At 38.6% G+C, this 12,867-nt stretch overlaps 1 protein-coding gene across 7 annotated transcripts in view; it reads right to left on the bottom strand.

Moving 5' to 3' along the window:
- Positions 1–7,511: 7,511 nt before the first annotated feature.
- Positions 7,512–12,867, bottom strand: part of KIAA0825 (KIAA0825 ortholog) — a 192,562-nt gene continuing 187,206 nt past the window's right edge. For all 7 annotated transcript variants that reach the window (XM_028747987.2, XM_028747985.2, XM_028747986.2 and 4 more), the window contains one exon: positions 7,512–8,353. In XM_028747987.2, the coding sequence (XP_028603820.2) occupies positions 8,230–8,353 (124 nt within the window). In that variant the 3' untranslated portion in view covers positions 7,512–8,229. The remainder of the gene's footprint in view (positions 8,354–12,867) is intronic.

The following is a 12,867-nucleotide window of genomic DNA, read 5'->3' as shown; positions in this document are numbered from 1 at the left end:
CTTCCGGGCCCGGGGTAACGTCACACATAACCCGCGCGCAATCGAACTAAGGGACAAAAGGAAGGCGGGGGCGGGGCTTCCTTCCTGCCGCCCGCCCGCTTCCTGCGCTCAGAGAAGTCGCTGTCAAGTCCGGATCGAGAGAGAAAGAGCGCCGAGGCGTCAGCGAAATAATACGCTAGGTCAACTGAGCATGCGCAGGTCCCCTCGGAGTCTGCTCAGTAAGAGCCGGCGAAGCCGCCGGTAGCTTTTTTTCTGCCCTCAGTTGAAGGAAGTTCCACCTCAGTACGATTAGCCAAGGCAATCAGATCCGTTGCTTGAAGCCCCAAACCTGCCTGGATGCATTTTGGCTTGCCTGCTGATGAAAGTGACCGTGTGGTGATTGGTAATATCGTCATCCCTAAGTAGTAGCAGTTGCCAGGACATTGTCCTGTTCGCCTCTGCATTGTTTCATCCTTATTTTGGACATTGTGGTAGATTGCAATGTTTAGCTGGTGATGTATTGCGATGTTAAAAACCAGATATTGCCCAGCTTTCACACATGTCGTGATTAGCGATATATTACCAGGTCAAATATTATGAAACAGTTATCGCAATGCGAACTTCAAACCAATATATTCCCCAGTCCTAACAACTGCTGTGGAAAAGTAGTGATTTCCATGTTAGGGATCATTAGGAAAGGGATTGAAAATAAATCTGCCAACATCTTAATGTCATCTATAGTGAGACCACACACAGAATATTGTGTACAGTTCTGGCTGCCTCACTGCAAAAAGCATGTAGAACTGGAAAAATTTCAGAAAAGGGCAACCAAAACAATCAAGGGTATGAAGCAACTACAACATTTCAGGCTTTTTAGTTTAGAAAAATGGCGAGTACGGGGTGGGGAGGGAGATGATAGTGTATAAAATTATGTATGATGTGAAGAAATAAGCTAAATAAAAGTTTTTATCTCCTGTAATACTAGAATTCATGGCCATCCAGTGAAGTTTAATGTTTGAAGATTCAAGACACTAAAAAGCATTTCACACAGTTCATATTGAATGACGTTAAAAAGTGATGTCCTATATCCACTGTCAGAGGCAATATGTCTCTATATACCAGATGCTGGGAATCACAAATGGGGCAAGTGTGATTGGCCAAGTGTGAGAACTGGATGCTGAACTAGATGGCTCCAGCAGACCTCTTCTTCTGTTGCCCCAGAAACAATGCACCTCCCATTTACCCTTGAAGGAGATACCTGAGGTGGTAATGTAGCATTGCAGTGTTACTTCTTCTGCCAAAATGTACTTCTCCTGCTGGACAGTGGGAAATTGTCCCACTGTTGAGTCCTTTGCCAGGCTCTGGGGCTCAGTGTCTGGTGTTGAAGCCCTTGCCGGTGAGTCCCTACCTGTGATCATTTGTTGTTCCTGACCAAGTAAGGCACTGCTTCCCAAACAGTGGTTCATAACCTACCAATGGGCCTTGGGCCACTTTCAGGTAGGCATCAGTGCCACAGCCTACCCAGTGTCTCCTCACTTGCAGGCCCACCCCCTAGATGTGCCATGACCTTTTGGTAGGACCAATGCCAGCTAGAAGGTGAACTGAGTAGTGGATGGGGAGGGAAACACCTGACAGATACTGAAGACATGCAGTTAATTCAGTAATTTTCTTCATATTCAGTCTTAGCCTGGTGCAGCAAGATAAATGCCAAGATAAATAATCTACCTTTTGCTATGCATATCCTATGCATTTTTCTTGATTCTCCTTGTACATTGCTGATCTGTGGGCTAAAAATAAGTTCAGTGCAACTTGGATTTGATGTGTGCTTTGAGTTAAGTGACTGATTTTATAGACTTAGAAATCCGGTGGTCCACCTGATACTTATAAGCAGGTAACAGAACATATAGAACTGACATCATGGGAACTTCTGAAGTTTATTCAAAGGAATACCTTATTTAATTTCAATGACATACGGGACATCTTTGGGGGAGGAGTTGATGAAAACTACATTGCCCTAAAGCAAGTCACTTTAACATAATAACCCATTTGGTTTTGGGACAGTGTGTTCCACATGATTTCTAAAATTCTGAATATTACAGGCTTGGCCTTATTTCAAGGAGCAAAGAAAGAAATTTAAGGCATTAATAATCCATTTCCTTGTAGCAGCTTGATGGAGATGCCTTCTTATGGAGAAGGGATGATTTGCTAACTTTGGAAAACTGGTACAATAGGGTTTAGAAGGTTACACTTGTAGACGAATTAGCACAAGATGGTACAGTGCTCAGAGGCAGCATTACTGGAGATAAATTTTATGATCAACTGTTTCCCTTGATTTCTTTCGTTAATTCCTCACCAGAACGTAGACCAACTTCTGTTCACTTCTTTTTGTTATCCTGAACCTTATCTTGATATTTCAGATTTTCTTTCTTTATATATCATGTCATTGACTCCCTCCAAGGTTTAAAGAAGGCTGTTGTTAACTTTGCAAGTCTGCTGATGTAATCAGTCCTTTATGCTTGGCATCTATTGATATATTCTTTCCAAAGTGTGTAACAAGGACTCATTGTTCATTTATGTATTTCCCCCCCCCCCTTGATACAATGTTTGGAATGTTTGGATAAGTTTAATGTTTTGTCTGTAGTTGTGTGTGTGGTTACTTGCCTAGCTGACACTCCCATATTCCTCCTTTTCTCCAGTCTCCAGTTCCCCTTTATGGGGAAGGCTTGCAGCTCAGCAGTAGAGTATTTGCTTTGCATGGGGTTTTTATTTTATTTTACAATTTATCTGGATGAAGACATAGCTGAATTCATAGTGACCAAGTAGCTAAGGGCATACCTCAATCTGTCCTCTTCTGGATGATTCCAAACCATCTAAAAATATTATATCTTTGCTCTTCTGAATTACATGCTTCAAAAAAAGTTCCTTTTGTTATCTTCAAAGATAAGAGATTTTTTAAAAGAATAAAATACAAAGAGCATGAAGAACAAGGGTTGTACCACCAGTCATGAAAAAATGAAGGGCACTGATATTTTAATAATATCAAGCATAATCTATCTGAATGACAGGAAATGACGTGATAGTCCCAGGGCAATCTGAGTACCACTTACCTTCATCAACCAATGCCAATCTCCTGGAAGTCTTTGTAGGGAAAGGTTATTTCCTGCCTTCTTTTGAATTTTAACAGGGGAAGAGTTGTAGCTGATCTCCCAAAGTGTATTATTCAAAACATGTTGGAATTATCACACTTCTTTCCTTATTTGTTTAGGTTTTTTTATGCAGGATATTAACCCTGCACCAGTGTGGCTTTCCATATATTCTTTTTGTCAGTAAGAAAAAGCAGCTGCTGGGTGATCCTCTAAAGTGGGATTGCATGTGGATGCTAGATGACTATTAAAATCAAACAAGGCAGGTCTTGCAAGCAGTAGTTAAATCACCAGTAGGTTCGGTTAAAGCTGTAATATTCCCATTGCCTTAGGAGTGCATGTGTAATTGCACCTGTGTTCTTGAAGTCTGATCATGCAAGACAAAGAATGCCCTCAGCTTTCAGTTATGCACTTGGTTGCAACTAGCACTTTGCAGGCAGCGATCACATTTCCCAGAATTAGGTTCTCAGCCTCCATGTGTCATGATAATGTTTGTATGGGATGGATTTTCATTTGCACTCAGTACTTGATCTGTGCCCGAAAGGGCTATTTCTTTGTTCACATTGAAGTGCAGACTGCCAAGAGAACATAAAATAATCTTTTCGAATTCAGGAACAGCTCATTTATTTTGGTTTCAATATTATTCTGTCAAGAATAAAAGGGAAATAAATATCCACATTAATTTTGCATTTACTAAAAAAATATATTAAAGGGTTGTTTCCCACATTACAAATTTTGACACTAGGGGGCTCCCCACAAGTCATTTTGAGATAATGTATTTGAATCACTTTGAAGTATTAAATTGCGGTATATAAATACTATGCGCTTCTGTTGTTATGACTGCTACTATTATGCCTTTAAAAAGTAATGTGATAGAGCTGACTACACATAGCTGGATTTCAGAAAGACGAGTACTGCAAGTTCTGGAACCAACTCAACATGAACAATACAGTTCTCAAAACTAATGAGATGTAACCCAGCATTTCTATGTAAGATTTTCAGGAAATGACATCTTAGAAATTACAAACAGTATATTTTGTCTTGTGCATTTTAATCCTCAGAGGAAACAGCACAACTATATGAACTACGCATGTCAAAGGTTTTGATCAAACTCTTCCTTCTTTTGTACTCTTTTGTACTGTGGTTTTTCTATCTAGCTCAGCCTTTTGAATACTGATGATGTAGGGTTGCCATATCTGGACACAAAAGTTGTTGAGCTTTTTTTTTTAGTTTAGCCTGAGGTTGTTGAGCTTTTCCTTCTTCTTTTGTAAAAAGGAAATTCACCACATTCTACACACAAATTCCATATGCCCAGATTTTCTATGGCAACCAAAACATTATTCTGTTCTAGGTATATGCGTGTATCTAATCAACCCCAGTGGAGGCTGGTCTGCTGTGTCTATTGGGACTCAACCTTCCTACTGAAAATGTCAAGCAATTTTTTAAAAAATCCTCAAATTTTCAAAGCCACACTTTCCTGTCCCACACACATTTTATATTTCCTTGAATTTAAGAGGCATTTCTGTTAATCTCCTGATCACTCTGACCAATCAGCTCTCTGAGCCACTCAGCCAGTCGTAACAGTATAGCTATGGCAATGAGGTCTCTCCAATCTGTCTCTAAACAGAAAAATCATGTGACTGATAGGGCTGCTGGAAAGTCAGCCCTGGTAAGAAATCTCTTACTCCATCTGTTGTTTTGAGGCCTATTCAGTACAGCCACTAGCAGTTATATGAGGATGTAGGGCAGCTTCAAAACAGTCCTATGTGATAGGCTAATGCTATCAGAACCATATGTTAGTTCTGAGCATGCTCAGAGCTGTTTCCTTGAAGGCTACAGAAGCAATAAGGAGTGTTTACTAATTGGAGGAATGTTTGTTTGTTTGTTTGTTTGTTTGTTTGTTTGTTTGTTTGTTTGCTTAATATTCATTTTGTGACCTTGCTATTGATCAGGAGTGAGTGACCAAGGAAGCAATAGCAAGTCTTAAGTCTGTAATTAATATCTATTTTTTACTTAATCATTTAGTGATTATTTTGAATAAGTAATTGGAAATTGGAAGTAGTAGTAGTAGAGGATGGAAATATGTGTTGTAACTGACCCTGTTTCAATATTATTCTGTCAAGAATAAAAGGGAAATAAATATCCACATTAATTTTGCGTTTACTAAAAAAAATGTTAAAGGGTTGCTTCCCACATTATCAATTTTGACACTTTCCCTACATTCACTCAATAAAAGCTGCAGCAGCTCCTGGGTGCACAGGGTAATTTTAAAACAAATTTCTGTGGATTTAAAGAAATTCTAGATCAATTGGGTGGCGGACATGCAAAGCAATCAAAAAGGTGTCTTGATTGCTCTTGGAATGAATAATTGTTTTTTACATGACTGTAATTTCCCAAATTTTGGAAATATTTTTATGGTGAGGTACTTCTGAGATCTCAGTTTCTAAGGAATTTTAGTTGCCCATGATATGTTAAGGGGCCATCTGTATAGGCCAGTGCACAGGCTCTGAATAAGACAAATGGAGAAAAAGCAATAATTGGGCTCTACATAGGATGAAACATGATTACATGCATTGAAGGACCTGTGCAAGCAGTATACAACCTCTCTTAAAATAGTTGGTATACTGCAATCATGTTACTAAAATCTGTCACAAGAGCACAAGAGGTGGCACAAGACACTTTGCATCTATGCACTGCAGTATTACCAGAGTGACAGTGCTGTCCTGTTCATGCTCCATTTTGTTTTCTTAAAAGTTACATGCTTCAGAAACTGGTTTCCCCTCTGACTCCCTCTCAGGTGGAAGTTGCCTTTCCGCCTAAAATTTATTCTACCTGTGTTTAGGAATGGCAGTTTTCATCTATCAAGTAATATTTTCAGAACTTCCATAAAATGAATTTTTAGCATAGTTTTGTCATTGGTAGGACTTACAAGAGCTAAATATCAAGGATGTTGGTAAAGAGTCTGCCAGCTGAGAAGAAAATCGAATGTTTCTGCCAGAGGGAAACTAATTGAAAGGAATGGGGCCCATGTTTGGCCTCGGACTGCTGAGAGGGTGGAGCAATGTATTAAAGAACATTCACTCACAATCTGGAGTAGTTCTAGAATCAATAGTTTTATTGCCCATAGAGCCTACAAAATGCCCTTGGAAGGAATGAGAGATCATATAGGGTTTATAGGAACAGTAGCTATTAAAGAAAAGTACATGTATTTTGTACATCACCTTTGACACCCCCTGTTCAATCTCTGAGCTATATTAGAAAAGTTATCAAATAACTGCAGTTCTTATTCAAGTTACAATCACTTCCAGCAGTACCACCAAGCACTGAAACAAACTAAGCACAAGCGTGTTTCAGAATAAAAGATACTCTAGTTTCATGAGAAATGTGACAAAGGAACTGAATAAAATAATAGTGATATAAAAAGTGATTATATTGCACTAGTTTACACAAGAGGGGCACACAGCTGAGTTTGAATAATGTCAGGAACAAAATGAAAATGGCATCACTATGCCCTGCTATTACGGGTAGAAACTTAAATAATGGAGCCTAAACATGGCCCTAAACACCTTCCTGAAGACAAACCTAAATCAATTTCCCTGAATATAGAACTGGAGGATTAAAAAAACTTTTGAAGGCAAACATCATCATCTCCATCAAACAACCAAGTCTACATTTCTTCATCATGCTCACTTACCAAGATTCTTATTTTATTTTGCTGGTGTTTCTTTACCGAGAAGTGCCCTGGATATTGTACTTCTTTACTTAAACAAGATGCAGTTGCTCCTGTATAATAGGCAAGCTGCCCTGGAACTCACAGGCCCTGGGATTGAATACAGCAAGAGTTCTACCTCTTACACTATTGTAAATATTTGCACTCATGCCGATGAGTGAGGGGTCAAGGGAAGTACAGAGGAGGAGATGATATTCTTCCCAATATTAGATGCTTCTAGTATTCCTTGGGTACTTACCCTTATATCTACTGTATCTGAATGTGAATATAAGGGAAGTGATATACAGGTCAATTCTATTTTTGCTGCTTAAGTTGCAGGTGCTAAAGCAGAACCCTATGCTAAGTAAGTCAGCCAGAGCTACTCATCTGTCATCTACTGCTGCTACATACACAAGAGCATCAGATCAGACTGTCAAGATTTTGAGAGACGAGTCTAGAATAATTGCATTCCACTATAAAAAAGAAAGGTTCCTGCATCTCCCAACTATTTTGGGAGCCAGTTCCCATTTCTTTGGGACAAGAGACAAAGGAAAAGTTTTTAACATTAATCTTTGATTTCTAGATTCTCGAGCAGCAGGCATACTAAATGTGCAATACTGTGCAGGTTTACTCAGAAGTAAATCCCAGTATGTTAAATGAGGCTTAGTCATAGGCATGTATGCATAGGATTGCAACTTTAATACAGCAACTCAATAGAGTGGTCAGCTCCTAAAACTGCCAAATTGTGTTTGATATCAAAATATGTTTTAGATATTGAAACTATTCTTAATATGGCTTCTAATAACTTTGCACTCATTATACAAAATTATGAAACAAGACTTCTATGTATTATGTCATGTCATGTGCACAGTCTATGACACAGTCTGGTCTTGAATTTTTATTTAAGCTGTCCATTGATATTGACATGGTAACTTATCTGTTGGCTCAAGCCTCCAGTACTTTGGGTAGTTTCAGGTTACCATCCATTTGCTAGTAATCTATCAGTTTTATTTTTTAAGTTTACAGTTATTTTAAACATTTTAAAATTGTTAATTTTTAAAAATATTCCTTACAAAGGTATATCTGTATACCAACAAACAACCGAAAAGGTAACAAAACATAGCACTTAAATGTTCCCTAGAAAATATAAACATACAAACCAAATTTTGTACAAATTATGCAGAGGGCAAGATCCAATGTTGTGCCATTGAATGTGTGGGAATTTCTTTCCCTACTCTTCCATCTTTCAGTCTACTGCAGAGGGACCCCCAACCTGCATGGGAGAGTGAAAGAAGGGAAAGTTTTGATAGCACAACTTGGGGCATCACAATTAAATGTCACCCAGAATTTCTTTGGAATAGCATCAATTCTCAGTTCTTTATGCAAGTAGTACTCGAGTCAAGATCTCTCTTCTGCTTTATCTTCAGAGGCAAGAGAGGTTGTTGTGAGATAAAGGTTTTTTAAGTGCTCCAGCATCACTTTTTCCTCCTCTTCTAGAGTTTCTTCCTCCTTCATCTCCCATCTGAAATTTAAAAACACACACACCAAAACTATTGTATTTCTTCAAATTCATTAAGCTGATACAACACATATTTGCTTAATATACTGGCAAAAATTCTTTAACTGACTTTCATGTATTTAGTGGACCTAATTTATTATTCTTAACTTCATAAGATATATAATTTTCCCACACACATTTCTGCACACTCAGTAGAAATGATTTATTATTATGGTATTTCTAGGTCATGGGCCGTTCAGTGCTTTGGAGTCTATGTATTAAACTTTTATCTGTGCGTGTATTGCATTCTCTGGATTATTTACTTCTTATTTAAAAGCTTCTTCCTGCATTCAAGGCATACTGGCTGAACATGGCAGTTTACAAAAATAAAATACATCATAATATGAAACACTCCATCAGCCTCACTAATTTCAAAGCAACAGCAATAATATGTTTTAAAAGCATGACACATTGTTTGAATAACATAGTTTTCAGGAGATGTCCAAATGATTACTAAAATATTAACATTCTAAGGCCTTTTAATCATGTTTGTGGTTTGCTTTTGTTTTACTATGTATTTTGTGGCCTCATTTTGTATTTTTATGTTGTGATCTTCAGCTGAAGGGCGGCATACAAATTTAATTAATTAATAATAGAATGCATGATTCCTGCTGATCATCCACTAGCAGTGAGTTCCACACGTCAGGCTCTACCACACTAAAGGCTAAGTCCCTAGTAAAGGACAACCAAACTATAATAAGCACACCTCAAAGAATATCTGTGATCAAAGAAATCAGATAGCACTTTGGGTCTAAGCTGAATAGGGCTTTGTGAATTTACATAAAAATCTTGAACTTGGCTTGGTAGCAAATTTGCAACCAGTGCAGTCCTCTCCGGATAGGAGTAACATGTTGCCAGTAGCCAGCTCCTATGAGCAGTCTGGCAGCTGCATTCTGCACCAGCTGCAGCTTCTGGACCAGATGCAAGAGGAGCCCAGCATAAAGCTTGTTACAGTAATCAAATCTTAAGGTTACCAATGTATGGATCACTATGGTCAGGTTATCCTGGTTCCAGCAATAGTCACAGCTGTGTACCAGCTGAAGCTGGTAAAAGCATTCCAGGCCACAGAACTTACTCAGGCCCCTAGTGACAAATATCATAGAATCATAGAGTTGGAATAGACCACAAGGGCCATCGAGTCCAACCCCCTGCCAAGCAGGAAACACCATCAGAGCACTCCTGACATATGGTTGTCAAGCCTCTGCTTAAAGACCTCCAAAGAAGGAGACTCCACCACACTCCTTGGCAGCAAATTCCACTGTTGAACAGCTCTTACTGTCAGGAAGTTCTTCCTAATGTTTAGGTGGAATCTTCTTTCCTGTAGTTTGGATCCATTGCTCCGTGTCCGCTTCTCTGGAGCAGCAGAAAACAACTTTCCTCCCTCCTCTATATGACATCCTTTTATATATTTGAACATGGCTATCATATCACCCCTTAACCTCCTCTTCTCCAGGCTAAACATGCCCAGCTCCCTTAGCCGTTCCTCATAAGGCATCGTTTCCAGGCCTTTGACCATTTTGGTTGCCGCCCTCTGGACACGTTCCAGTTTGTCAGTGTCCTTCTTGAACTGTGGTGCCCAGAACTGGACACAGTACTCCAGGTGAGGTCTGACCAGAGCAGAATACAGTGGCACTATTACTTCCCTTGATCTAGATGCTATACTCCTATTGATGCAGCCCAGAATTGCATTGGCTTTTTTAGCTGCCGCGTCACACTGTTGGCTCATGTCAAGTTTGTGGTCAACCAAGACTCCTAGATCCTATATAGATCAAATATAGATCAAATATAGATCAAAGAGAATCTTTGCAACTCCCTAGAATACCAATGTGTATTATATAGCAAGGCTGCCCCTCTACAATACTACTATTCAATCTAAAATATGGATTCTCTATTTTACTATTGTAGCCGTTTGGTTCTTCCTTTTGATATAGCACAATGATTCAAGCATCCGGCCATATTAATGGCATGCGTTGTTCTACCACCATCTCAAATATCCTAAATTTGGATGGTTTCTTTTTCTGTCCTTTAATGTGTCATGTAGAACAAGCCTAATAACAAGCATTACACCCTTTACTTCAATGTTGACTCAGATATTTTGAGCAACAGAAAGTATTTCAAAATGATTGTTGAAAGTATAAGACTAAATTTGAAGGGATAACGCAACTAGAAAGGACTTAGAGAGAGCACCTAAAACACTTAATTTTGGTACAAATATAAATAGGTTGCTAGTGTATGCTGAAGACACCCTTTATGTGAAAATCTGTTCATTCACTTAAAAGGTATTGCTTGTGCCCAGCAAGAGAGATCCATATGCAGAAACAGCCTTCTGTGCCTGTTGATGGTGCATTTCTGGATGCATATCCCCATCTGAGCCCCATTAAAGTGGCTGGATGCATCTTTTTATGCCAATGGGGAAGTGCATCTGCAGCTAGGGCCACCAATTGTTATGCATGACTAGTTGCCTGTAACTGAAGCTGGATTAGGGCCAATTACTTTTCAGCGTCCTTTATTGAATGATAGCTCTTATGTTGATATTGGTCCCCAAGATCACATTTGGACCCATTTCCCCTCCCAAAATTAAAATGCACATATTTTGTGCCCAGTTTTGCCAATGTATACAGGATTATGAAATACTGGAAACTGATCAAATATAACTTGCATGTTTCTTAGAAATGATTGCATTATTGATTTTAAAGTAACCCAAAAGCATAACATACAGCAGGAGTCAAGGGAACAAATTATCATTACTGCTCCAAAATGAATAAAAAGCATGTTTCTATGTTCAAATGGAAGATGGGACTCAACATTTATAACTCAAGAGATGTCCAGAATGGAACATGCCTTTATTAGCATATCCAAAATGCATAACCATTATTTTGGCAGCAGCAGCTGGCAAAAAATTAGTGATGTACCAGTTCAAGTAATATGAATGAATTCATTTTAAAATACTGTCTCCATCAGTCAGACAGCCAACTTTCAACCAGTGTTATTTCAAATTAACAACAATGTGGCTTTTAGATGTCTTTTAAATCTATAACTGGCACAATCTTTATTTAGGATTAAATTAGAATTTTTGAAGATTAAATTAAATTAAATCTGCTGTCCAAATTGGTACTAGAGATGCTTGGATCATGTCACGGTGCCATTATTGAATATCTTGTTTATGAATAAAGTAGCCACCATGCTGTGCAAATGCTATGAAAAATTTATCACAACAACTTTAATTAACAGGAGTGTGGTGGAAATAATTTTGCCACAAACAACAGGTATGATGCAGCCAAAGTAAAGCATTTTTAAGTCACATTAATTTCAATAGGTGAGTCTTAAGCACATGTTTAGCTCTTCCATTCATATTAATAGGACTCACATGAGCTCAGTTTTGATAGTATTATTATCTATATCAGCCTTCTTCAACCTGATTGTGTTCAGATATTTTGGACTACAATTCCCATCAGCCCCAGCCAACATGGTTAAGGGCTGTTAGGAGCTGTAGTCCAAAACATATGAAGGGCCCCAGGTTAGGGGTGCTTCTATATGTTTATATAAAATACCAATACCTTGTAAGGAAAGAGAGCTGATCCTGAAAAACTCAGGAAGGGTTCAGTAGAGCTACTTCTTCCCTGCACTGTTGTTATTTGAGTGGTCCTTTGTTTATGGATACATACATGCAAGCTATAGCACAGAACCTTTCAGAAGCATTGAAGTTAAGGACCACTCCTGCCCCCTTCTCAGAGTAAATGTACTTTCAGCACTCTATGTGTTTCAGCAAGATGGAACATGCAACCTATTCCATGCTTACTTGACCATGCTAGAGCCGCAGCATAGAGGTCAAGCTTCTACAGTAAGAATGGAGGGCAGAATACATGACCTTTAGAGGACCATATGAACAACAACAGCTACAAATAAGCAACACCACTGTCTTCTTTGTAGATTTCGGATGCAAACTCATATGGATGGTTTGCAAACTTCCCAATCTAGAGATTGGCACACAAAGTGCTCAAGCAGAAGACTCAGCAGTGTTGTGATTCCAATGGAATGAGAATTTAATACACAGTGATAAATGAACATGGACATCAAGGGTCATGTAGCTGCTCAAGGACAAAAACTTCTCTGGAAACGGCAATAGAAGGCCCTTGCATTCCGGTGGAGAATACGCGATGTTTAACTGGGAACAGTAATTTAAAATATGGTTATTGTCTAAAACAACAATTTCTGAAAGCCTTTGCGATAATTCTGCAGCAACCTCCCGTATGTAAACAATCTGAAAGATCAGCTTCTCTTTAGACGTAGGTTATAGTCAAGAGAACTAAAAAGTGTTTTTTTGAAAAATCCACTGAACAAGAAGTGAAGTAAAAATTCCCAATTCATTAAAAAAAATATTCCAGAAAAAAAGAAAATAGAAATGCAAACTGGGCTGTAAGACCCACTTATCCTTGTAGATCTGCATAAAACAAAGTGCTGTAATCATACAGTCCTTT

This window comes from Podarcis muralis, chromosome 11, assembly GCF_964188315.1.
Source record: "Podarcis muralis chromosome 11, rPodMur119.hap1.1, whole genome shotgun sequence".
Taxonomy (NCBI): Eukaryota; Metazoa; Chordata; class Lepidosauria; order Squamata; family Lacertidae; genus Podarcis; species Podarcis muralis.
This window is presented reverse-complemented; position numbering and strand designations above follow the sequence as displayed.